This window comes from Vicia villosa, unplaced genomic scaffold, assembly GCF_029867415.1.
Source record: "Vicia villosa cultivar HV-30 ecotype Madison, WI unplaced genomic scaffold, Vvil1.0 ctg.000044F_1_1, whole genome shotgun sequence".
In the NCBI taxonomy this organism is placed as follows: Eukaryota; Viridiplantae; Streptophyta; class Magnoliopsida; order Fabales; family Fabaceae; genus Vicia; species Vicia villosa.
This window is the reverse complement of record NW_026704976.1, coordinates 1,625,313-1,650,323: the sequence shown is the minus strand read 5'-3', so window position 1 is coordinate 1,650,323 and position 25,011 is coordinate 1,625,313. Positions and strand designations below refer to the sequence as shown.

The following is a 25,011-nucleotide window of genomic DNA, read 5'->3' as shown; positions in this document are numbered from 1 at the left end:
CAGACCGAAATCATTCACTCCGGTGAACTTTTCAATCTCATACTTTGTTGACGGCATCTTCTCCACGCTCACCGCACCAATTTGTTGTGAAAAACGATACCAATAACAAAGTATAATAGGGAATTAGGGAAGAGAATAAGAATACAAGAATTGGTTATAACTGCTATTCTTTCACTTTCTCTTAAAACAAGATTACAAGTTTACAAGAATAACAAATAACCTCTCTCACCCTAAATTAGGATTTGCAGCTTAGCAATGATGAGAGACTAGTATGCTATTTATAATAAAACCTAACATACTAACTAATGGGCTTTTTCAGCAAGGCCCATTACACAAGCCAACTTAATAAACAAGCTAACTTAACAAATTAGGGTTTAAACACTAAAACCTAATTTAACATGCTAACAACCCTAGCATCTTCGACATCTGCATGCTAGACCCATCTTCGACTACAGCATGCACACTTCGACACCAGCATGTGAACAATCCTTCGACTTCATGCTTAACTCGGTCGAACTGTCGAACCAAGAAGCTACCCTTCGACAATACTAGAGTTCGATCCAATATCTCACAAGGTCTACTGTGTGTACTATAATTGAAAGGCTGCGATTCCCGGTATTCAACATAAGGTCTTCCATGAAATCCCATATTGTTGCTCCCTGCAGAGTTTGGCCTATAATGGGTACCCAAAACAGGGTTTCTGTATGCTTCGATGGCACCATAAGTTGTATTGGAACCAACATTATTTCTAGAAAAACAAGATGCTTCACCATTGGAATAGCGTCCACTTTGAGAGGGTGAAATTTGGCTGCTTGGATATCCTCCAAACAATGAATTTATATTGATCTGAGGTTCATTCATATGACAATGTGTATTGACCTGAGAGCATGTACCAAGGAATCAACATAGTGCCACAAGACAAAAATAACTAAGATGAGAAAGTTTCAATGTTGTAAATTCTGCAATGTAGAACTGCAATAGCCCAACTATTTGACAATAATTTTTCATTAAATACCTATTGCAAAACAATAGCAATTTGTTAAAATTCTATAATGATATTGCGTTGTATCGTCAGTACTGCAGCTATTTTACAGAAAAGTTTGAAGTTAATAGAAAGTTGAAATATAGGTTGATTTGACTAACCTGACTAGGCATCCTATAGTCGGTTTGAAAGATGGGAGAATGAGCTCTCCACTGGTGAATGCCACTTCCTGAGCAAGAGTGCCACAACGTCAGAATTATTAAAGATAATTATACGATAAAACAGGCTGCAAGAACGAAAAGCAATTGCAAGTAGATAAAAACCTGTCGAATTTCGTTGATTTTGCAATGTAGGTCCAGAAGAAGAGTGAGAAGAACCTCTAAGCGATAATGTCAATGGACTGTTATATGATGAAGATAGGATATCTTGCTTCATCTGATCCAAATATTTTTGAGATGCGTCTCGGTTCAGCTCAATAAACAGAACCTTGAAATACAAATTAAGATTTATAGTACTGCCATTCATGATTGATAATTTGATAGCCACATAAAAAAAAAGCAGAGTAAGTCACTAAATATACCTGATCAAAACACTCATCTGAATGAGGCAAATCCTTGCTTTTAGGTAATACATAATTAGCTGCCATGGATGTAAAAATTACATAACAAGCATAAGAATACTTTATATTAAGAAAAATTGATATATTAAACACCACCAGATAACAAGTAAAGTTAAAATAATACCTATCATGCTATTCAAAGCATCAACTGGAACTTCTTTGCCCATTTCTTTAAATCTTTTCTCAGACCGTTTTTTGAGCTCTTCTGGTATTGGGAACACTACAACAGCAGTCTGGAATAAACAAAAAATTATATTACAAAATCTGTGTTGAAATCATCTTCCAAGCTCCAACAAACAAATAGGTAAATAACAACCTTTTGGTAATGTGTGAACGGCTCAAGCTTACGCTTACGTGCATTTTTATACACATTTGTTTGATCGATTATATAGTTACGAGGTATGTTAGCCGCCCTGGACAAAATTACATTGAACATTGCACTTGCCCTGTCCATCAAACGATCAAACCTTTCACCGTAGTTGTTTTTCCGCAACAGTCCAGGAACCTAAACATCAGTGGGTTAAGCAAAAATTGAAGATAGAAAAATTACAACCAAAAATTGATCGAGAGCTAAACTAACCTTCATCTGTTCAAGAATTAAGTTTGTGCCAAGTAAAACATAACGCTTCTCGGGGTGATCTTTCACCCATTTTTCAGCCCAAGTTGTTTTGCCTGAAGCCGGTAATCCTACTAGCATCATTAATTCACAATCCTTTGAATCAAAAAACGAAGGTCCCTTAACCGCATTTCCATCCGCAACTGCCAAGGCCCAAGGTCTGAACCCTTCTTGAGGGACAAGTCCTTGTTCAACACTGAACTGCATCTGGACCACAACATTTTTCAACAGAACATGCGGAAAAAGTGCCCATTCCCAAGGAGAAACCTTTGAAAGAGAAGAATCCGCTCCAAGACCAAGAGAAGCGACATCAAATTGAAACGCAGTACCTAACCATTTACCATTCTTAGAGAAACCAATAGTAGCAAATGGCTTACTCTCAAGATCAATGCAACAGACTATTGTATCACCAACGCCAAACATATCACCGAAATTCATAAACTTGCCGGCATTGGAGAACTTTCCGGTGCCACCGAAACCAAAGCTATATTTTGTCTCACCAAGAGTTCCAACAGCATCATCCCCTCTTGAAACACCAAGACGACAAAGGTGCCGCTGATCAGGAGGAGTGTCATCCGTATCAACATGTTGAGCAGAAACAACAATGCAACCATAACAATATCTACCTTTAGTTATTCCAACATTAGCTCTAGCACCAGACCAACAGTAACCAAACCCTTGTTCATGAAGGCCATATCCAAGAAGTCCATTGCATTCAATATTGAAATCTAACAAAATCAACCAAGAAACATGATAGATTAGCGTACAAATAACCATTGCTTCAATAGGGAAATATAACAACATCAATCAACAAACACCATATATAAACATATAACTTCAATAAAGAAATTAAATTAATGTAATTAAACAACATCAATCAAAATATATAAACACCTAAGTCACAATCAGCAGAATTTAGAACAACACACGATGACGAAGTAAGCGGTTCCAACACAACTTCTTTAGCTTTTTTGTGATGAGTTGATGCTTCGTCTTCTTCGCATGAGAAATGGCGTTTGGTAGGAGCCATTGTGAAATGAGATAGAGAAGAAGCACTAAAGTTCATAAATTTTAGAAATAGAAGACTATATATTTTTATTTATATATTTATTAAAATAATTTTTTATTACTTATTTAGTAAAAGCATTAAGTGTTTTTTTAATTATTTAATAAATGATAGTTTTTAAATAATAATTTCTATATTTTTTTTATAAAAAAAATGACATATATATAGTAATATCTGATATTTCTTTTATTTTGTTAGGTTTTTAAGTAAGAAATAATAAAAGCTAATTTTTTTAGTAAGTTCTCTTATTTATTTTATTAGATATTTAGTAAAAACTGTTATTTAGTAAAAGTATAATTTTCTATTTTTTTTAGTAATTTATAATATTTATTTAGTTATTTCTAAACTATTTTTGAAAATAATAACTCTGTCTCACTAACTTTTTATTATTAAATTTTTTAAAAATATTTCTTAATCCATGTTTTTAAGTTAATTACTTTTTTTATTATTAATGGTAATCTTAAATATAAATTTGTTAATTTATTTAAGTAAATTTTGATGCTAAAATTAAAATTAACTATATAATTTTATTTATTTAGGTATTTATAGTAAATTTTTCATATTTATTTTATTGGAAATTTAGTAAAGACAGTTGTTTAAGAAAAAAAAAATTAACTTTCTATTTTTTAGTTATATTTTATATTTATTTCATCTAATTGATAAGAAGATTTTTTTCTATCAATTTAGTAATTTGTTAAACTATTTACTAAAAACTAACTTTATTCCACTAAATTGTTACTTTATTATTTTTGTAAAGTTTTCTTCAACCACTACTTTTGAGTTAACTAACTTTTTATTATTAATTAAAGCTAACTAATTTGGTCAAAAAAAAGTGTAATTCAATAATATCTAGTAAATATTATTAATATTATTAACTTATAGTATTTTATAAAAATTATCGTTTTGCTATATTTTTAACATTGGAATTTAAATATGTATACAAATATTTTTTTAAATATATTTATTATATTATTCTTGAATATATCAAATATCAATATTTTATTAATATATTTTGATATTCATTCTCAGAATATAATTGTTTAATATATTAAATACATTGAGTCAAAAATTATATATTTACAATTTAATGTTCTTACTCAAATTGTTATACCCATAAATTATATTCAATCGTTTTTATTTTATTGTATATGATTTATCATAGATCAAATATACACTATTCGATTCTTTATGTTGTTGTTAACTATTTAGTTCTCTAACTTTTATTTGTATGAATTGGTCTAATATTTCATAAAATGTATGCACTACTGTCCTTTTTAATTCATCTTTGTCAAAATATTTTATTTAAAAAACAAATATAATATATAAATATAAAAAGGAGAAAGGCATATGCTTATGTTATCGTTTAATGCTGAGGTGTGGCAAGTCCAATTCCATCTTTTTCATAAATAGGTTCATACATGTATTTATCAATCTTTGTTTGAAATAAAAAATTGATTAATTGCTTCACATAAGAAAATGTGTGTAAGAATCACTTTTAACGAAGTTAGATTAAAAATAAATAGTAATAGAGACTAGAGCTGATATTTTATGACTTAAAAAGACTAATTTTAAGTATCGACATTCCATTTTATTTATTTTTAAAAGAATTTCAATTCATTAGACTATTTAATTAAAAAAAAAAAAAGAAGACTAACTTTAATAAAAACAAAATAATTAGCAAGAACTTTTATACAATGTTAAACATAATAATATCGGAGGAAAAACATAATAATAGGTTTTTTCTTCACCCACCTCCTAACCTTCTTGCCCACTCCTGGTGAATTTACCACAATACCCCTTGTTTCGGAAGTTCATTTCCGAAACGGTACTTTCTTTTGGAAAAAAGGTGTTTTCGGAAATGAACTTCCGAAAACGTGTTTTTTTTAATATAAAATATTGATTTCGGAGATGCATCTCCGAAATAAAGTCACTTTTCAGAAAATGTGGTGTTTCGGAAGTTCATCTCCGAGCGCACCCCCCTTGGAGAAATTCGGAAATGCACTTCCGAAAATAGGTCTGGACAGAAGAAAATGAACAATTCGCTTTATTTAATCGGGTGAAAATTACAACGATAATATTACATAAAATTAAAGTTACATATTGTTAAACACGAGTAGGTGGGGATGAGAGAGTGGTGGGGAGAAAAAAAGGCTTCCAAATTTCAAAAGGTTTATTTATTATTTTAATAAAAATACGTACAACTGAAAGTAACAAATGACGGAGGAGGTGTAACCGGAGCCGAAACATATGACGGAGGAGGTGGATGTCCGGAGGAAGAAGACCCGGAGGTACGTCAACCGCGAGACAAAGGAGCCAATCAATGTAAGCTATAATTTATCATTATCATCAGGGGACGTCATTACAAAAAATTGGAAAAAAAATCTTATTATTTTTAATCTTGATTTTTTAGAAATGACGTCCCCAGATGATAATCATAAACTATAGCTTACATTGATTGGCTACTTTGTCTCGTGGTGGACGTATCTCCAGTTCTACTTCCTCCAGACATCCACCTCATCCGTCATATGTTCCGACCCTGGTTACCACTTCCAAAAACTAACATGATAAATCCAATACAAATACACTGTGCGATACAATCCGAAATCAGAACAAAACAAAACAAAAACATGTTATTCTGCCCGACGAGCGTTACAAAATACACATCAAACAAAAAAAAACACGTTATTCTTCCCGACGAGCGAACTCCTCCGAATGAAGATAATTATACCAATCCTCATCCCACTCAGTCTCAGAACCATCAGCGTTGATCACGACTCTCACGCCTGAAGACTGAGCTTGAGCATCCGGGCCCCGGGCCCCCTGGGAACGAGAAGTAGAGCCGGTCGAAACCTTCTTCTTCTCCTTCACCTCCTTCACCTCCTTCACCTCTTTCACCTCTTTCTTTGAAGAATCCTTTCTTCCCTTAGCGCCCTCTCTAGAAGACATGTTCCTGTAAACAATTGAAATCGATTAATATGCGAGACAAAATAAAAAACAAAAAAATTTGAACTTCCGAAACACCCCTGCGATGCAATTTCCTGCAACTTCCATGGCAGACCCCTAAATCAACCTTCAAACCAAATCAAAATGCTTCTAAACAACCTAAATACTACTAACAACCTAGCCATATATCATTTATGCAATTAAAACCCTAAATAACATGCATTTGAATAATAGATCTAAAAATTTCAAAACTTACAAAGTGTTAGGATTGAGGGCTTTTGAATGTTGTTTAGCAGTGTGATTGGAGCCTTGATGCAGCTTTGGAATTCTGTTTGCACAAATTTTCGCCTCTGCCACTTTTTGTTTTGATTTAGGGTAAATGATTGGGGGAGGGGGAGTGTTTTGATAAATCTGCAGAAATCGCAGTATTTCGGAAGTGAACTTCCGAAGTAAGTCAATTTTTTTAAAAAACACGCTTTCGGAAATGAACTTCCGAAGCAGGGGTAGTTTTGGTTTTTCGCAGGAGGTGACCACCCATAGGGAGGTGGGTAAAGAAATTTTCTAATAATATCGGAGGAGTTTCTTTGAAATTTGATATGTAAGGCAACCTCATGGGGCAACATCTATTAGTTTCTTGTCAAAGTCGAGTTTCCACATTCTTAAGTATAATAAACAAAGAGAGTGAGAACTAACTTTTCAATGAATTTTCTATTAGAATATGACCTAATCTATCTTTACAAAATCAGTTTGTAAGGTGAAAATTATTCTCATTTGTAAGGACATGTTCAGATTATATATTATCCGATATAAGACTCTTAACACACTCCCTCATGCCTAAGATTGAACATTTGGAGCGTAAAAATAAATGGTGGATGATCCAATAGCAGAAATCCAATAGCAGGTGCTCCCCTGGATCTTAAACATATTTCTGATATCATTTTAGAGTTTGATATAACTCATCCTTATAAAACTGACTTGTAGGATAAGATTACCTCCACTTATAAAAACATGTCTAGAACATATATTATCCGATGTGAAACTCTTATAATTTCTGTGAGAATTGGATCGAACTCTAGTGGGTTAAAAAGTAGTTTCTTGTTTCGATAGAGAATGTGTCGAAGACCTACATATTGTAGTCGAAATGTGTTCTAGTATGTGGGTGTCAAAATGCTAGGGTTGTTAGTATTTTGAATTGGACCTGTTTGTAATGTCCAATTGTTTAAGTTAGCTTCTACCCAAAGTTCTTGTAATGACTATTTGTGAAAAATCTAATTAGTTTAGTATGTTAGATTTTATTATAAATAGCATACTAGTTCTCATCATTGCATACGACAAATCCTAATTTAGGGTGAGAGTGTTATTTGTTATTATTGTAACACTTGTAATCTTGATTCAAAAAGAAAGTAAAGAATAGTAGTTATAACCAATTCCTTGTTGTTCTTCTTGCTTCCCATTGTGTTCCCTATTATGCTCTATTCTTGGCATCGTTATCACAATAAATTGGTGCGGTGAGCATGGAGAAGATGTCTTCAACAAAGTATGAGATTGAAAAGTTCACCGGAGTGAATGATTTCGGTCTGTGGTACTTGAAGATGAAAGCCCTACTGGTTCAGCAGAGTTGTTTGAAAGCGTTGAAGGGAGCGGCAGTTATGGTCGCTGCGTTAACGGAAAGAGAAAAGACGGCCATGATAGAGAAAGTTCATAGCGCAATTTTGTCTTGCCTTGGTGATAAGGTTCTTCGACATGTATCAAAGGAGACGATGACATCAAGGTTAGGGGTGAAACTTGAAATTTTGTACATGACCAAATTGCTGGTAAATCGACTCTACCTGAAGCAAGTTTTGTATTCAATCAAGATAATTAAAGACAAAGTGTTGGTTGAGCAGTTGGATATGTTCAACAAGTTGATTCTTGATCTTGAAAATATTAATGTGAAGATCGATGATGAAGATCAAACGCTGTTACTGTTGTACGCTTTTCCTCAAACACATGCTCACTTCAAAGATACTCTCTTGTATGAAAGGGAGTTCCTGACCTTTGAAGAAGTTCAATCAGTCCTGTATTCTAAGGACTTGAATGAAAGAATGAAGCATTCAAGGGAAAATTCTTGCAATAGGATGGTAAGTTTGACAAGAAAAAAGGTAAAAGTCAACATAAGTCTTACAGTGGCGAAGCATCAGGTATTCGATGCTATCATCGTAAGAAAGAGGGCCACACAAGAAAGGCGTGCCCTAATGTAGCGTGGGAAAATTGAGATCAAAGCCACGGACTGACTTGCTCATTATTTTAGTGAAAGTCGCCACCGCGCTTTATTATTTCCAAAGGAAATGGGAAAAGAGCGAAATAAACCCAAAGAATTTTTAAATAAAAGAAACAACAAAAAGCTGAGATCTTAGGTACGTGTATTGATTATGTAAGGGGAAGGTGTTAGCACCCCCTACATCTGTGGTACTCCACAGGAACCTTTTTGAAAACCTGTGTGTTAAAAGAAATTGTGTGTGAAAGGAAAAGAGTTTGTTGGATTTTAAAAATTATGTTCGACAAGACATAACATCTTTTGTCTACGTACCTCCTGAGTACAATGGAGAATTCTGAGCGATTGTAGTTTCACTTAAAAGGAAAACAAAATATAGTATTATAAATATTTTTAATAAATTTCAAATAAAAGTTTAATTTAAACAACTTTTTCAAATATTTTAAATATTATTTCTTTTTCTATACTTGTTTCAATTTCAAATCTTTAACAAACAAAAAAATAATCAAATTAAATATTTTCATACATAATTTGTAAAAATATGTCATTAAATATATTTTTTTGTGAATTATTCGATAGTAAAAATTTGATAACAAGTAGTCCAATAGATGCTCAATCTAATTCAAATATCATTATAAAGTGATAATTATCTCAACTTAAAAAACATGTTTACGTCATATATTATTCGATATTTTACTCTTAACAATCTCTAATAATTCATATTTAAGTCATTGAATATCAAAACTATTATTTTAATTTATGTCATTGGAGTGAAATGTTCTTGTTTTATATGACAAGATCTACATATTTAGTGTTCTCATGGCACCTCTAAGGCAATGGTTTAATTTGGACCCCGAGCACGTGTTCTATAAGATTTTATTATTTAAATATAGTTATTTTTAAGTTAATTAATACATGGGTTCCTGACACAATAAATAAACACATGCAAAAACCTTAGGTGAATAAAATTTGATCTAAAAGCATTGCTCAAAGGTGAGAAGCAATTGGTGGTGCACTTCAGTACTGATATTCTAACACAAATCTTTTCAATTTTTTTCTCTTCCACTCCCACTCCCACATAAAATGGACTTTTTGTTTTCCATTCATCTCTATAATTTGTTGATTACTGCTAAAGCTATATCCAAAACTTAATTACAATTTTTAGCTATCAATGAAGCCTTAATTAAAAATTACCAATAACATGGTCCGATCAATTTCAGTGGTAGTATTTTGGATATTGAGAAACATGTCTCCCTAAATACTGCATGTTATCAGGTAATCCAGCATGTCGAGGTCTTAGAGCTGGTTCCCCATTCGGGGGATGCAAAGCTGAAATGTAATAACAACAAATTAATATTGCATTAATCTAAGAAAAAAACTTTAAGAAAAATCATAAGATTGTACTTACATGTGGCTGGTGCAGGTATATGCAGGTCAGTCTGAAAATCTCTGTATTCAACATAAGATCTATTGTGTGTACTATAATTGAAAGGCTGCGATTCCCGGCATTCAACATAAGGTCTTCCATGAAATCCCATATTGTTGCTCCCTGCAATGTTTGGCCTATAATGGGTAACCAAAACAGGGTTTCTGTATGCTTCGATGGCACCATAAGTTGTATTGGAACCAACATTATCTCTAGGAAAACAAGATGCTTCACCATTGGAATAGCGTCCACTATGAGAGGGTGAAATAGCATCCACTAAAGCTCTTTATTTTCTGTTTATTGCAGATAAGATCAAGCTGAAGCTCGCTGCTTCGAAAGCTAATCTCTTGTCCATGGCGGGAAGAGTGCAACTTGTCAAGGCTGTGATTCAAAGCATGGTGGTGCATTGTATGGCTATCTATAGCTGGCCCGCTAGTATTATCAAAATGATCGAGAAATGGACAAGGAATTTCATATGGAGTGGAAGTATGGAGAAAAAAAAGATTGTTACGGTCAGCTGGAAAACGTGTTGTACAAGCTACAATGAAGGGGGCTTAGCTTAAAGTCGGTTCAGGCTCTCAATGAAGCATCAAATCTGCTTTTGTGCTGGAATTTTATGCAGGAAAATAAGAGTTGGGCTAATATTTTGGCTGCCAGGGTTAGATGTAAAAATGGCTTCATCAACTACTCTATCAAATCATCCCTATGGAGCAGCATCAAAGGAAAGATTTCTATGGTCAAAGATAATTGCCATTGGTTGATTGGTAGTGGAACAAAAGTTAATTTCTGGTCGGACAATTGGATAGGGGTCTCGATGGTTAACACTTTCAAGATACCTCAAGTTTTCCACAAAACTTTAAAGGTAATGGTTGGGGATTGGTACGTAAATGGTTGCTGGAGGATTCCTTCAAATGTGCTCACTGCTTTTCCCAATTTAAGTCACCTCCTTTCCAAGATGTTGCCCTCGGGTTCTGCTGAGGATACTTTGGTTTGGTCTTCAGCGGATGACGACATGCTGACTAGTAAAAGGGCTTACAATTTCATACCGAAGCCTCACCCTACTGTTTCTTGGTCTGATTTCCCTTGGCACAGCAACATTCCCCCCTTGCACTCTATGATTGCTTGGAGGCATATTCATGGAAAGATGCCAACGAATGAGAACTTGAAGATTCGTGGCTTTGCTTTCCCTTCCATGTGCTCTTTATTCAAATCCACAGAAGAAAGTGCCAACCATATTTTTTTCGAATGCTGTTTTGCCAAGTAGCTGTGGAATTGGATGTCTATCAAGCTAAAGTACCATTATATTAAAAGCTTGAATGACTGCAATTCTGTTTTGCTTCAGAATTGGTCGGATCAGGCCCGTGTGGTGATTACGACTTGCGTTACTAGCATGCTATACCAGTTATGGAAGGCTAGAAACCTTGCGAGGTTCGACAATAACATGATGTCTTGGGAGAACTGTTGTCCCGTCATTGTTGCTAACGTCCGCGTGATTGGGAACTTAACTTCCAATTGCTCTAACTCTGACTTGCACAACTTTTCTATTTTAAAATATTTTGACATAGGTACTCATCCCAGTGCTCCCTCGAGATCTATTGACGTCTTGTGGTGTCCTCCCCCTCTTGGCTGGATTAAGTGTAACATTGATGGGGTGGCCAAGGGTTCCCCCGTGATAAGCTCCTATGGTGGCATTTTTCGCGACGACAAAGCGAATCATTTGGGAAGCTTTTGTGATTACCTTGCTGAAGGGAGTTCAACTTCTGCTGAGCTTTGGGCAGCCATGTTGGCAATTGAAAACGCCATGAATTTAAATTTGAGAAAATTGTGGATTGAAACAGATTGTGTTCTTGTTGTTAAGGCTTTTACTAATTATAATCTTGTCCCGTGGAAAATCAAGGCTCATTGACCCAAGTGTTGTGCGTACACTTTGAATATGGACTTTATGATAACACACATCTACCGTGAAGCCAATTTTTGTGGCGATATTATAGCTAACCTTGATTTGCATTACAAGCATTTCACTTGGTTTTCGTTTCTTCACGATGATTTACGTAGGAATTTTTTGTTGGACAAAGAAGGCACCCCTAGATTTAGGTTATGTAACTAAGGGGCCTTTGTTGGATCTTTTGTATCTTCTTTTAATTAATATATTATCTTTTGGATAAAAAAAAGATTTGTTAGTTAAAAATGTAAAATTGTTTGAAATAGTGTTTATGGGTTTCAAATTTTAACGTCAATCTCTTTATATTCTTTATCTTAGGTCTTTGTGATCATACATAATCCCTTTATTTAGGGATGTTAAGTACTTGCAAAAATATTAGTTTGAAAAATAATTGTTATCGATGTGGCCATAATGTACATTATGTGTTAAGTTGTTTAATTATTTAATATTTGATGAGTATTTTTTGGGGTTTGGATCCTCTCCTTCATCATTTTTTCTCCAACTTTCTCCTTCACATTTATGTATCTTATTCTCTATAACATTTTCTCTCTCCTTTTCTATTTATCATTTTTTCTTAATTCTATCTATGCAATTGAATGTGTTTTGTTGAAGGAGAGGGATGGAGGGAAGGAGAGGATCCATTGTGGTATTTTTTGTAATTTAATTTTGTATAAATAATCTTGAATCAAAGAAATTATCGTTAGTTACATAAGGGTTCTCCAACTCAATTATAAATAAAATCGGAATACCCCGACAAAAAGGAATATTACAAATCAATTACAATTACGAGAGAAAATACAGAGGATCCATACTAAACTTGTAAAAAGAGTAATTGTGGTGTGTAATTTTTCAGCAAAACGACCACTTCCAAACTAACAACTTGATATTCCAAACGGTATTATTCACATTCCAAGAGTCCTTACGAAAGCACCAACCGTTCCTAACCAACAAAAGACTCCAAGTTGTAGCCATCCAAACAACATCCAATTTTCTATCATTCACCTTTTTACTATAAAAGAAAGAGGGTCATTCCATAAAATTCGATAAACACTCCTCATCAAAATTATCCTCTTTACCCACCCATAAAGCTATTTCTTTCCAAATATACTTCACCACCAAACAACCAAAAAAGAAGTGATTTCTACTTTCCGAATAATATCTACAAAATATACACTTTAAATCATTCGAAGGAAAAAATAACTCTAGTGACCAAAAGATCTTTCATTGGAAATCTATTATGAAGTAGTTTCCACCCAAAAGCCTTTATCTTGAAAGGCACTTCCATTTCCCACAAAAGGCCAAACGCTTTCTCATGCTTAATAGAAGGACCGTATGGGATACAAATTTCTAGTAAAAATCATAACAAGATGCTACTGAGAACTCCTTCTCCGAATTTCCCAACCAGTCAACTTTATCTTTACCCTTCTCGTAAAATAGGAACTACATACAATTTTATCAATTAGTTTATATCTTAAAAATTTAATGATTTTAATCAGTATTTTGCATTATTATACTGTTATTATAAACATTATCACATGTTGAATTATGGAATCAATGAGATGGTGTTTAATAGATTATCGAAATTAACTAATAATTCGATTGTACTATTATTTGTCAAAATCTTAAATCTTAAATTCGACTGTGTTTAATATATATATGAAAAACAAAATCTTAAATTTTAAGGCTAGGAAATTAATTTGGAGTTTATTACAAAGCATCTAATATCCAAACTAAAAATCTAGGTCAATTAAAGACAAATTATAACATCATTCTTTTAGTAGAGATTATTGTGTCATAGCTCACTATCGGATAATAATTAAAACAAAATATTGAGTATTATATAATAAATAAAAAAGTAAAAATAATAAAAATAACGAAATATAAGAATATTACAATTCATTTTTCTAAAATTACTTTACCAAAATTAATGTGATGTTTTAATTTTTCTACAATTAATTCTTCCCATACATCTTTATCTAGGGTGCAGGTCAGTCTGGATGGAGCAAATCAGTCTTTGGATTCTGCCCAAAAAAGGATAGAAGAGCTTGAAAAGTCTTTAAAGGAGTCTTAAGATGACAGAAGACAGTTGAGGACGTCCTTCATGAGACAGGTCTCGAGAACCTTGCTATGTCCAAGGAATTAGCCAAATCATTGAAGGAAATATACTCTATCGCTCATGACTCTTTTGAAAGTTCTTGGAACTAGGCGAAGAATTTTTATCCTACTGGGACGACCTCTTGAGAGCAAGTCCGTCTTGACCAAGCCTTTGAAGATGAGAGGTGGTTTCTTTGGTGGTTTAGCCATGCCTTTTATTACCGAGGTGTTTGTACCCGACATTTTAAAATTTGGTAGGCAAGTAATATTTTTCATTTTTTCCCTACAATGTACACATTTTACTTACCAAAATTAACTAATTTATTGATATTTCTTACTGTCCTGAGTTCGTTTCTCTAGGATGTAGCTCTACCGTGAAGGTTGTGCTCAAAGTTTCATTGGACATATTTGAGGACCGTGCCCAAATAATATTACTTACCATAATATACCTTTCATTGAAGGGATTACCCAGAGCTTAGACATCACCCCATCCAGGTGATATGATAGAAAATATAGGAGCAACTTTGAACATGCTATGAGCAAGCTCAGAAGCCATTTCCATCTTATCCTCTCAAGAAGGTTTTGGATGAAGGATAAATTCGATGTTGAGACAATAATATCAACCTCCTCGGGATTTCACGAAAGCCGTGAAGATAATATGTCTAGTATCTTTACAAAAGGAGTCATCTCCCCTGAAGTATCGTCTTCAGGGACACATGTTCGTTTTAGAGAACTCCTAATTCGAGGGTATTGTTATTCCTAATACCAAGCCCTTTTGGTCAAAAGAAGAGGCAAAATTGGTCCTCCCACGGTTAGAGTGGCTAAAACGTGTTCAAGATGATCCACCTCGAGCATATAAGTTAAGGCTTCTATAATTTCGGTAGGAGAAGGAACTGGGGCAGGAGTTGGGACAAAAGAAGAAGTTTAAGTATTTACTGCAGCTAGTATACCTTGAGCATCATCAAGGATGTAGAACATATTCAGCTTGCTTATCTTATCCATGCAATCTCGCATGTCAAAAAAACATGAGAACTCTACTCTCACCAAAAATCTCCTTCATCTCCTCAAGAGTAATTCCTATTCAGCTTGCTTATCATATTCAGCTTGCTTATCATAGCCAAGCCATTGAAACCAGAATTACATTTCTTTCATCATTGCTACCTCGTTCGGAGAAAGAGAACCTAATTTGGTCAATAGGAATGAGCAGACCAGTTAAAGTGGAGCTTGGACCAATATTTTGGGTACAAAAACTAACAAAAACGAGGAGAGTTAGTAAGGAGATAGCATAAAATGGAATAAGCGATATATATGTGAGGGGCTTCACCAATATGAAATGTCCAAAGAAATCGCCCCAATCCATAGTGAAGGGGTCGAACCACTGGTAAACCGAACAAAATCAAATGAGCCCCTAGTTATGAAAGTTGTAAGCGGAAGTATGCCTCAAATGGAAAAGATCAAAGAATAAATTAATAGAAGGATCTCAAGCTCTAAAAAAGTAGTTGAAATCCTACTCTTGTGAACAACACTCATAGAACGGAACCATGCAATCATCGAAGGAACTGCATATCTTCTTCTCCTCTAACACCGAAAAGACTAACCATTCCGAAGGATCACTGACCATAATGTTGGCATTACTGAAGGCGTCCTCAATACTTAAAACTGAGGGAGTACATGATATCTTTGCATCTTTTTAGTCAAACGTCAGCATGTCCTCCGAGCCCGAAGATTTAAATGTTCCAGCACTTCAGCATCGTTAGACTCATAGCCTACAGTTTGTAGGCATGTCGAATTGAAATTTCTAACAACAACCCTTTTCTTCAAATTTGTTCGTAACTTCTGTTTTAACAAGATGAGAGGGGGTATGAGAGACTCGGCATGATATATTCTTCCACCAACATTTTATATAAGAGAGTTTAATGACCTAGAAGAAGTATCTTCCTCCAAGGAAGCCTCAAACGTCCCCTCTGATCTGATATGGATGTGATTTCTAACCCTACGCAATCACTACTAGTGGAGGGATGGGGAACCAGGGGATGACCCAAATGAAGTTTCCACTTTATAATCACTCACTAAATCAAAAATGTTATCACTCATCTTTACTAAAAAGCAGAAAAGGCTAAAGTAGAAAGCTTGAGTTAGAAGGGTACATGGTTAAAATAGATAGATGAAGCAATAAGGATGAGAAAAGACGAAAGCTTTAAGCAAAGACTTTAAATCACTTCTAATGGTGTTCTCAAAAGAAAGGAACATATATGTTTCTTTATGAGAGTCACCAAAAGCTTGAAAGCTAAAATGTTACAAAAACTTCCAAATATTCAACTCATCCTATTTATAACCAAAGATAGCTGAAGGATCAAGAACAACTATGAACAAAAATCGCAAGATCAACAGCTAGAATTCCACTCACTGAAACACACCAAACTCAAGTGCACTTAAGAACTCTATAAATTGCGCCACACTCTAGTTGGTTACGTCATCGCACTTGTCAGGAATGAGTGATGAAGCGTCTTAATGATGAAACTGCATTAAATGCATCAACTCCCCCATTATTTTTCCAACTCATCCCAAGTGGTCCAGTTCTACCTCACACCGTACTACTATAAAGAGGCCGATCAATGATACTTAAGGCTTACCCCGACTCTTTCAATGCCTGGTCAGGCCTTGGGGCAACTGCTCTGGAACGACCAAATGCCCAATTGGTCGAGGCCCAATCCATCAAAAACTCACTTTATTTGACCCTAATATAAAAATAAATCACATGTGATGAGAATGTGCATAATCTCTTATCCTCAATCTTAATACACACTTCTTGAATCTTGAATTAACTTAGGCATTGGAGTGCTAACCATGTAGGTCCACCCCGCACCGCCATTAATAATATATAATACATAATTAGTAATTATTAGTATACACATAGTGATTCTATGGTATAAACAACTTAAATTTAAAATTGAATACTGATTATGATTGAGTTTCTTTTAAAAAGTAATTATTATTTTCTATTTTCATTTGATATTCGTTTTATTTAAAAAAAATTAATTAAATCTATTAATTGGTTGTTTCATTGTAATCGAAACTTCATTTATCATTTTTTTATACTATGTGTCAGTTCGATCTTAAGAATAAGGTAAGACATGTTGAGAATAAAATATTATACATTCATGTATAAATAGATTTCTACTATTATAAAAGGTCTGTATTTGTTTGAGTAATGTGCTTCCTAATGAACAATGTGATTTAGCAATGAATTTATATGGTATAGCATAAAGTAAATGTTATAAATGACATAAATTCCAAAGGTAGAGAGTGCAGAGATGACAGTTATTGAGGTTCTTTCAGCATGGTATAGTTAAATATGAATTTCTCCTTGATTATTTTGCTATAAAATATTGGCTTAGCGGGGTAGAAAATAAAACTACAATTTAGAAGGTACTATAATATGCAAAATAGCTGTAGCTAAGCAATAAATGAGATGAGACAGCTCAATATTTGACAGGATATGGCTAAAGACTGCACTTGCATTGACATGATATAGCTCTAACTTGTAGTAAATAGTGTTAAGTACGTCCTACTACAAGAAATCAATATAAAAATGAGAGGAAGCTAACAAACTTGATATATTAAGGGCAATTTAATTAAATGTTGGGGATTTGACCCCATAGAACATGATGAGTTTTCATCGGAAAGGAAGTTTTCTGTAATAAATATAATATAATATTGTCATGGTTACTTTATGTTATCTTCCTTTTTAATTGAGATAATATTCATTTTGTTACGTTTTTTAATTTGCACTTTGTGTTGATAAAGTGTGTAAAACAATTTATATAGCTAGTTGTGTAAGCACATTTCAACTTTAGTTGTCCATTAGTGGCTGCTACGAAGATGATTGAAGACTGGTTATAAATAGAACATGTATTAAACACTCATTATAGATCACAGTTCCAAAACAAGTTATAGTTCAAAGCATAGTTATGAAGATGATTGTAGATTCGTTATAAAAGCTATGCAATTGTAGTATGGTATTGCAATTTGATCAAATTCAAAAAAATTGCACCTAAGTTGAAATGCATATTACATTTGATCTCTTTATCTAATTCATCTAAGATCCAAATTTAAAATAAAGATGACAGTGAGAACACCACAAGATTTAATACATATATAAAAAAGAGACATAACAACTTATCTTAATAATACAAACATTCAACCAAAACAAAATAGAAGAAGATATGGTACCGTCTCTTTGTCACTGTGATAAATATATTAGAATTCATCCTCACATATGTTTGTTCAAAGTGCATAAAAAAATGAATGAATTGTCAAACATGTCCAAAAATAGTAGTTGCATAACTTCTCCATCACTCTTTCTTCAGGTGCTTATAATGACTCTGAGTCTTCCCATGCTGAACTATTGAATCTCCCATCATCATAATGTAAATATACGAAAGTTATTAGCTTGGTAAACCTGTGCCAGAATACATCATAGTTTCAAAACATATTGTGAAATTGAAACAGAACAACACATATATGAGAATACAAAATGGAAATTGAACAAATATAGACCAATAACAACAAATAAAAAGGATTTAGTGACCTTGTTCACCACCAGATTTTATATTTCACAAACATTATTGAAGTTGTTTTATTACCCATTTTTCGTGTTTTTATCGATAGATCTACCGTCTGAAAAAATAAAAGAAGTGAAAAAAATATTAAGAACATGAAAAAGAGAAAACAAATATTATGTTCAAACTTACAATTATAATATTGTTTTACTATTAGTTTCCATCATAGTATCAATATATCTACAACTTGAAAAGACAAAAAAAAAAAACAAGAAAATGAAATCATAAAATGTAAAAAATATTACCTCCATTCAAATGTCAAAAAGGTTGTAATAGAGCCCAAGAAGATTGTTCTTTTTCTCCATTGCTTGTCTTTGCATTAACCTGTAAATCCAAAATCCAAGAGATGATATTAGACAATGAAGAGAGATGTAGTAGAAAGAGAAAAAGAGTGAGAGAGAGAGAGAGAGAGATGGAAGAAAGAGAGAGATGTAGTGGAAATGAGAGAAAGGGGGAGAGAGAGAGAGAGATAAAGTGATTTTGAATTCAAATAAATTACTTTTTCAGTTAGCATGTAATTGTAAGTGAACTATGAAGACCAAATGTTTTTGCAATTTGTACACAAAACCAAGGAAGTATATTTAACTTAGAACTAAAAGTACAATTTGGTTGAAAAAAGTAATTTTTAAACACAAAATACTCCTAAAATGATGATGCGGAGGGCAAAGAGAGAAGGTTAATTAGGTGTTTTCCAGAGCATCTAATTTCCTTATATTATAGATAATGACGCAACCTATTGTACATTTATCTTTTATTTTTGTATAAATATATTTAAATAAAATGTGTTGGATTGTTACAATTTCTTTTAGCAATCCGAGTAGTTTTTAGGTACTTAAATTTCCCTCTCTGTTTCTCCATTTCATATTTTTATTATGGACCTTATATTTAAGGTAAATTTTTGGTATCTATATATTCAAATTAGGTACGGGTATTTTTGGAATAAAATAATATAAAATTTTAATTTATTTTAAATTAAATTAAAATGAATAAGTTGTATGGTATGAAATTATATTATTTAATTGATTGAAGATATCAATATCCAACTAAATTTATGGGTACTAGAGTGTTGACCTAAATATAATACTAAATTTGTAAGTTATAATACGTGCCACACATAGAAACAATATTATCTCTTTCACCACAAAAATTATTAAGTTTATGTCATTGGAGGAGTGAAATGTTCTTGTCTACTTTTAATATAATAAAGTACAATACATATGAAATCTTATTATTAACCCTCTAATCATTCAATTTGAGGGTGATAATCGGGGACACAACGGTAATTGCATATACTTCAATAATTTAATTAAAAATATTTATTCCTTAATCATTGCATTACTTTTCAATTGTCCAATTTCTTTTCCATAATTAATATTATTGTCATGCTTTTGTAGATAGTTGTGCAAATCTGCATGGAATACAGCAAAACCCTTTGCACGCTTCTTCTCTTTGGTTTTTGAAAAACCCTTCAATTTTCTCTCATTGATCTATATATATTATGGCTTTTGATTTCAACCAACAAACCCTAAATTTCAAACCATTACATTTGGCTCATCTTCCTCTTCTATTACCCCCCATCGATTTTAGTTTTTTTTTTCAAGCCACTTCTGCGATTCCACCTCCATGTTTCACTGTATTTTCTTTTAAACGACTGTTGTTTTAACTTTTCTTTTTTTCATCTTCTGCAGAATATGAGTCGAAAATTTGACTGCATAAAAGACATTAGCGACAAGAAGGAAACGTGGAGATTGGCTGTTCGAATTATTGATTCATGGAGCGTTGTTATCAGTAAGGGTGTTGAACATCTGGAGATGGTTATCATGGATGTTGCGGTATATATTTTTCATTTTTCTTTAATCTTTGATTTTTCAATATTAAAAATAATTTATTGGGTATTAACCATGTTTTACTTTTGTTGTTAGGGTGATCGAATTCAAGTTTTGATTCGGGCTGATCATACAGATAAGTGGAAATCAAGAATTCAAGAAAATATGACTTGCATAATCAACAACGGTACTGTGTTCGATAACGATTTTCAGTGGAAGTTGTGTGACCATTCGAAAAAATTCGTGTTTCTTGGTGGTACGACCTTGAAACGTATGGATGTTCAAAATATTCCTTCTATGAAGTATTACTTCAAAGAGTTTTCTGAAATTATTGGAGGCAAATGTCATCTTAACAGACTTGAAGGTAGAAAAAAGTATTAACGATTGTTGATACAATTTTTTTATATAAATGGAAATAAATTTCAAATATTTTTATAAATGGATACATGGGTCATAAAACGTTACCCTGCCCTGTAAAATGTGAGACGTGGAGGACTCGCGGGCATTTTATGAATGAAAAAAAGTCAATTGTTTATACAATTATACTCATACATTCTTCAACGTAAATTCTATGTATATCATGACAACTACAACCTGAAAAATTAAATTAATATTTATATGACAATTATCATTTAAGACATTTATTTTTCTCTTAATTCATATATATTGACTTTGCGCGACCCGTGCGCACGCACGGGTCCTTTACTAGTTTTATACTAGTATGACAAGATCTACGTATTTAGTGTTCTCATGGGCTCATGGCACCTCTAAGGCAAAGGTTTAATTTGGACCCCGTGCACGTGTTCTATAAGATTTCATTATTTAAATATAGTTATTTTTAAGTTAATTAATTCATGGGTTCATGAAACAATAAATAAACACATGCAAAAATCTTAGGAGAATAAAATTTGATCTAAAACCATTGTTCAAAGGTGAGAGCAATTGGTGGTGCACTTCAGTACTGATATTCTAACACAATCTTTTCAATTTTTTTCAACTAATATAGTAAAATTACATCAGTAAACCAGAAGCTGAAACTTGAGAGACTAATCAACTAATACAAGCAAGGCCTAGTGACAAAGTATACTTTTGGACACAAATTATCTTTTTAAATTTTTTCTCTTCCACTCCCACATAAAATGGACTTTTTGTTTTCCATTCCTCTGTATAATTTGTTGATTACTACTAAGATATATCCAAAACTTAATTACAAGCTTTAGCTATCAATGAAGCCTTATTCCACTTATCAATAACATTGTCTGATCAATTTCAGTGGTAGTATTTTGGAAGTTGAGAAGCATATCTCCCTGAATATTGCACGTTATCAGGTAATCCACCATGTCGAGGTCTCAGAGCTGGTTCCCCATACGGGGGATGCAAAGCTGAAATGTAATAACAACAAATTAATATTGCATTAATCTAAGAAAAAACTTTCAGAAAAATCATAAGATAGTAACTACATGTGGCTGGAGCAGGTATACGCAGGCCAGGCTGAAAATCTTTGTATTCAACATAAGGTCTACTGTGTGTACTATAATTGAAAGGCTGCGATTCCCGGTATTCAACGTAAGGTCTTCCATGAAATCCCATATTGTTGTTCCCTGCAGTGCTTGGCCTATAATGGGTACCCAAACCAGGGTTTCTGTATGCTTCGATGGCACCATAAGTTGTATTGGAACCAACATTATCTCTAGGAAAACAAGATGCTTCACCATTGGAATAGCATCCACTATGAGAGGGTGAAATTTCACTGTTTGGATATCCTCCAAACAACGGATTTATATTGAGTCGAGGTTCATTCATATGACCATGTGTATTGACCTGAAAGCATGTACCGGGGAATCAACATAGTTGCCACAAGACAGAAATAACCAAGATGGAAAAGTTTCAATGTTGTAAATTCTGCAATGGAGAACTGCAATATTCCAACTATTTGACAATTTTTTTTATTAAATAACTATTGCAAAACAATAGCAATTTGTTAAAACTCTATAATGATATTGCGTTGTATCGTGACTACTGCAGCTATTTAACAACACCGAAAAGTTTGAAGTTAATAGAAAGTTGAAATATAGGTTGATTTGACTAACCTGACTAGGCATCCTATAGTCGGTTTGAAAGATAGGAGAATGAGCTCTCCACTGGTGAATGCCACTTCCTGAGCAAGAGTGCCACAACGTCAGAATTATTAAAGATAATTATACGATAAAACAACTGCAAGATCGAAAAACAACTGGAAGTAGATAAAAACCTGTCGAATTTCGTTGATTTTGCAATGTAGGTCCGGAAGAAGAGTGAGAAGAACCTCTAAGCGATAATGCCAATGGATTGTTATATGGTGAAGATAGGATATCTTGCTTCATCTGATCCAAATATTTTTGAGATGCGTCTCGGTCCAGCTCAATAAACAGAACCTTGAAATACAAATTAAGATTTTGTTCTGCCATTCATGATTGATAATTTGATAGCCACATCAACAAAAAGCAGAGTAAGTCATTAAATATACCTGATCAAAATACTCATCTGAATGAGGCAAATCCTTGCTTTTAGGTAATACAAAATTAGCTGCCATGGACATAAAAATTACATAACAGGCATAAGAATATTTTATGTTAAGAAAAATTGATAAATTAAACACCAGCAGATAACAAGTAAAGTTAAAATAATACGTACCTATCATCCTATTCAAAGCATCAACTGGAATTTCTTTGCCCATTTCTTTAAATCTATTTTCAGACCGTCTCTTGAGCTCTTCTGGCTTCAGGAACACTACAACAGCAGTCTAGAATGAACAAAAAGTTATATTACAAAATCTGTACTAAAATCATCTTCTGAGCTCCAAAAAAAACAAATAGGTAAATAACAACCTTTCGATAATGCGTGAACGGCTCAAGCTTACGCTTGCGTGCATTTTTGTATACATTTGTTTGATCGATTATATAATTCCGAGGTATGTTAGCCGCCCTGGACAGAATTACATTGAACATTGCACTTGCCCTGTCCATCAAACGATCAAACCTTTCACCGTAGTTGTTTTTCCGCAACAGTCCAGGAACCTAAACAACAATGGGTTTAGCAAAAATTGAAGATAGAAAAATGACAACCAAAAAATGACAACAAAAAAATGATCGAGAGCTAAACTAACCTTCATCTGTTCAAGAATTAAGTTTGTGCCAAGCAAAACATAACGCTTCCTTGGGTGGTCTTTCACCCATTTTTCTGCCCATGTAGTCTTGCCTGAAGCCGGTAATCCTACTAGCATCATTAATTCACAATCCTTTGAATCTGAAAAGGAAGGTCCCGTAACTGCATTTCCATCGGCAACAGCCAAGGCCCAAGGTCTGAACCCTTCATGAGGAACAAGTCCTTGCTCAACACTGAACTGCATCTTTACCACAACATTTTTCAACAAAACATGCGGAAAAAGTGCGCAATCCCAAGGCAAAGCCTTTGGAAAAGAAGAATCTGCTTCAAGACCAAGAGAACCGACATCAAATTGAAGTGCAGTACCCAACCATTTACCATTCTTAGAGAAACCAATAGAAGCAAGTGGTTTGCTCTCAAGATCAATGCAACAGACTATTGTATCACCAATGCCAAACTTATCACCGAAATTCAAAAACTTGCCGGCATTGGAGAACTTTCCGGTGCCACCAAAACCAAAGCTATGGTTTGTCTCACCAAGAGCTCCAACAGCATCATCCCCTCTTGAAACACCAAGACGACATAAGTGCCGCTGATCAGGAGCAGTGTCATCTGTATCAACTTGTTGTGCAGAAACAACAATGCAGCCAAAACAATATCTGCCATTAGTTATTCCAACAGTAGCTCGAGCACCAGACCAACAGTAACCAAACCCTTCCTCATTAAGGCCATATCCAACAAGTCCATTGCATTCAATGTTGAAATCTAACAAAATCAATCAAGCACGACACATTAAAATACAAATCACAATTGCTTCAATATTGAAATCTAACCACGTCAATCAAGAAACACCCTATATAAACATACAAGTTAAATTAAGAAATTAAATCAATGTAAGTTAAACAACATTAATAAAAAAGCACCATAAATAAACATAAAATTAAATTATGTAAATCAAAGGGAGGGTTTTGAATTTCGATGAAGTTAGTGAGACTCGAGGGAGGTGTTTCGCATCAGTCATATTTAGTGAAACTCTTCACAATATAAAGAACAGTTCTGCATTTGCATGCCTCACACGTTAAAGTTTCAGCTTATTATTTTGGAGATTGAAGAAGGAATACCTAAGTCACAATCAGCGGAATTGAGAATGATGCTGGATGAAGGAGGCGGTTCCAACGCAACTTGTTTTGCTTTCTTATGATGAGTTGAATTTTCCTCTTCTTCGCATGAGAAATGGCGTTTGTTGAGAGTCATACTCAAATGAAATAGAGAAGTGTTATAGATACATACATGCCATACTCAATTTATACTCTCCTACCTCATCTTATATAGTAAATTGTCAAGTTTATTGAGGGTATTTTTGTAATTTTACCTATTACCTATTTATTAATTATTATATTTTACATAGGAAAAAATTGCAAAAAGAAAAGCTGTAAAACTTGCAAAACGATTTGAAAATGGAAGTTTTTATGACTAT

The 25,011-nt window shown here is 33.5% G+C and overlaps 2 protein-coding genes across 2 annotated transcripts; both read right to left on the bottom strand.

Annotated features, from left to right (window-relative positions):
- Positions 1-928: 928 nt before the first annotated feature.
- On the bottom strand, positions 929-3,247 carry LOC131622757 (uncharacterized). Its single transcript, XM_058893799.1, has 8 exons — positions 3,112-3,247; positions 2,182-2,945; positions 1,918-2,106; positions 1,726-1,834; positions 1,563-1,621; positions 1,306-1,468; positions 1,144-1,211; positions 929-1,015 (listed from the first exon to the last, which is right to left on the bottom strand). The coding sequence occupies exons 1-8, from the start codon at positions 3,245-3,247 to the stop codon at positions 929-931; spliced, it is 1,575 nt and encodes a 524-aa protein (XP_058749782.1).
- A 17,689-nt stretch (positions 3,248-20,936) lies between these two features.
- LOC131622755 (uncharacterized) lies at positions 20,937-24,788 on the bottom strand. The gene is made up of 10 exons (XM_058893798.1): positions 24,656-24,788; positions 23,536-24,299; positions 23,258-23,446; positions 23,064-23,172; positions 22,897-22,955; positions 22,642-22,804; positions 22,481-22,548; positions 21,851-22,211; positions 21,711-21,772; positions 20,937-20,984 (listed from the first exon to the last, which is right to left on the bottom strand). The coding sequence occupies exons 1-10, from the start codon at positions 24,786-24,788 to the stop codon at positions 20,937-20,939; spliced, it is 1,956 nt and encodes a 651-aa protein (XP_058749781.1).
- Positions 24,789-25,011: the final 223 nt, after the last annotated feature.

What these genes read in the sequence shown, in the direction of transcription:
- LOC131622755 (XM_058893798.1), bottom strand. Translation starts at nt 24,788, where the DNA reads ATGACTCTCAACAAACGCCATTTCTCATGCGAAGAAGAGGAAAATTCA. An exon ending in AAATCAACGAAATTCGACAG is followed by an intron (nt 22,549 to 22,641) that starts GTTTTTATCTAC and finishes ACTCTTGCTCAG; the next exon opens with GAAGTGGCATTCACCAGTGG. An exon ending in ACTATAGGATGCCTAGTCAG is followed by an intron (nt 22,212 to 22,480) that starts GTTAGTCAAATC and finishes ACATGCTTTCAG; the next exon opens with GTCAATACACATGGTCATAT.
- LOC131622757 (XM_058893799.1), bottom strand. Translation starts at nt 3,247, where the DNA reads ATGGCTCCTACCAAACGCCATTTCTCATGCGAAGAAGACGAAGCATCA. An exon ending in TAATTCTTGAACAGATGAAG is followed by an intron (nt 2,107 to 2,181) that starts GTTAGTTTAGCT and finishes ACTGATGTTTAG; the next exon opens with GTTCCTGGACTGTTGCGGAA. An exon ending in AAATCAACGAAATTCGACAG is followed by an intron (nt 1,212 to 1,305) that starts GTTTTTATCTAC and finishes ACTCTTGCTCAG; the next exon opens with GAAGTGGCATTCACCAGTGG.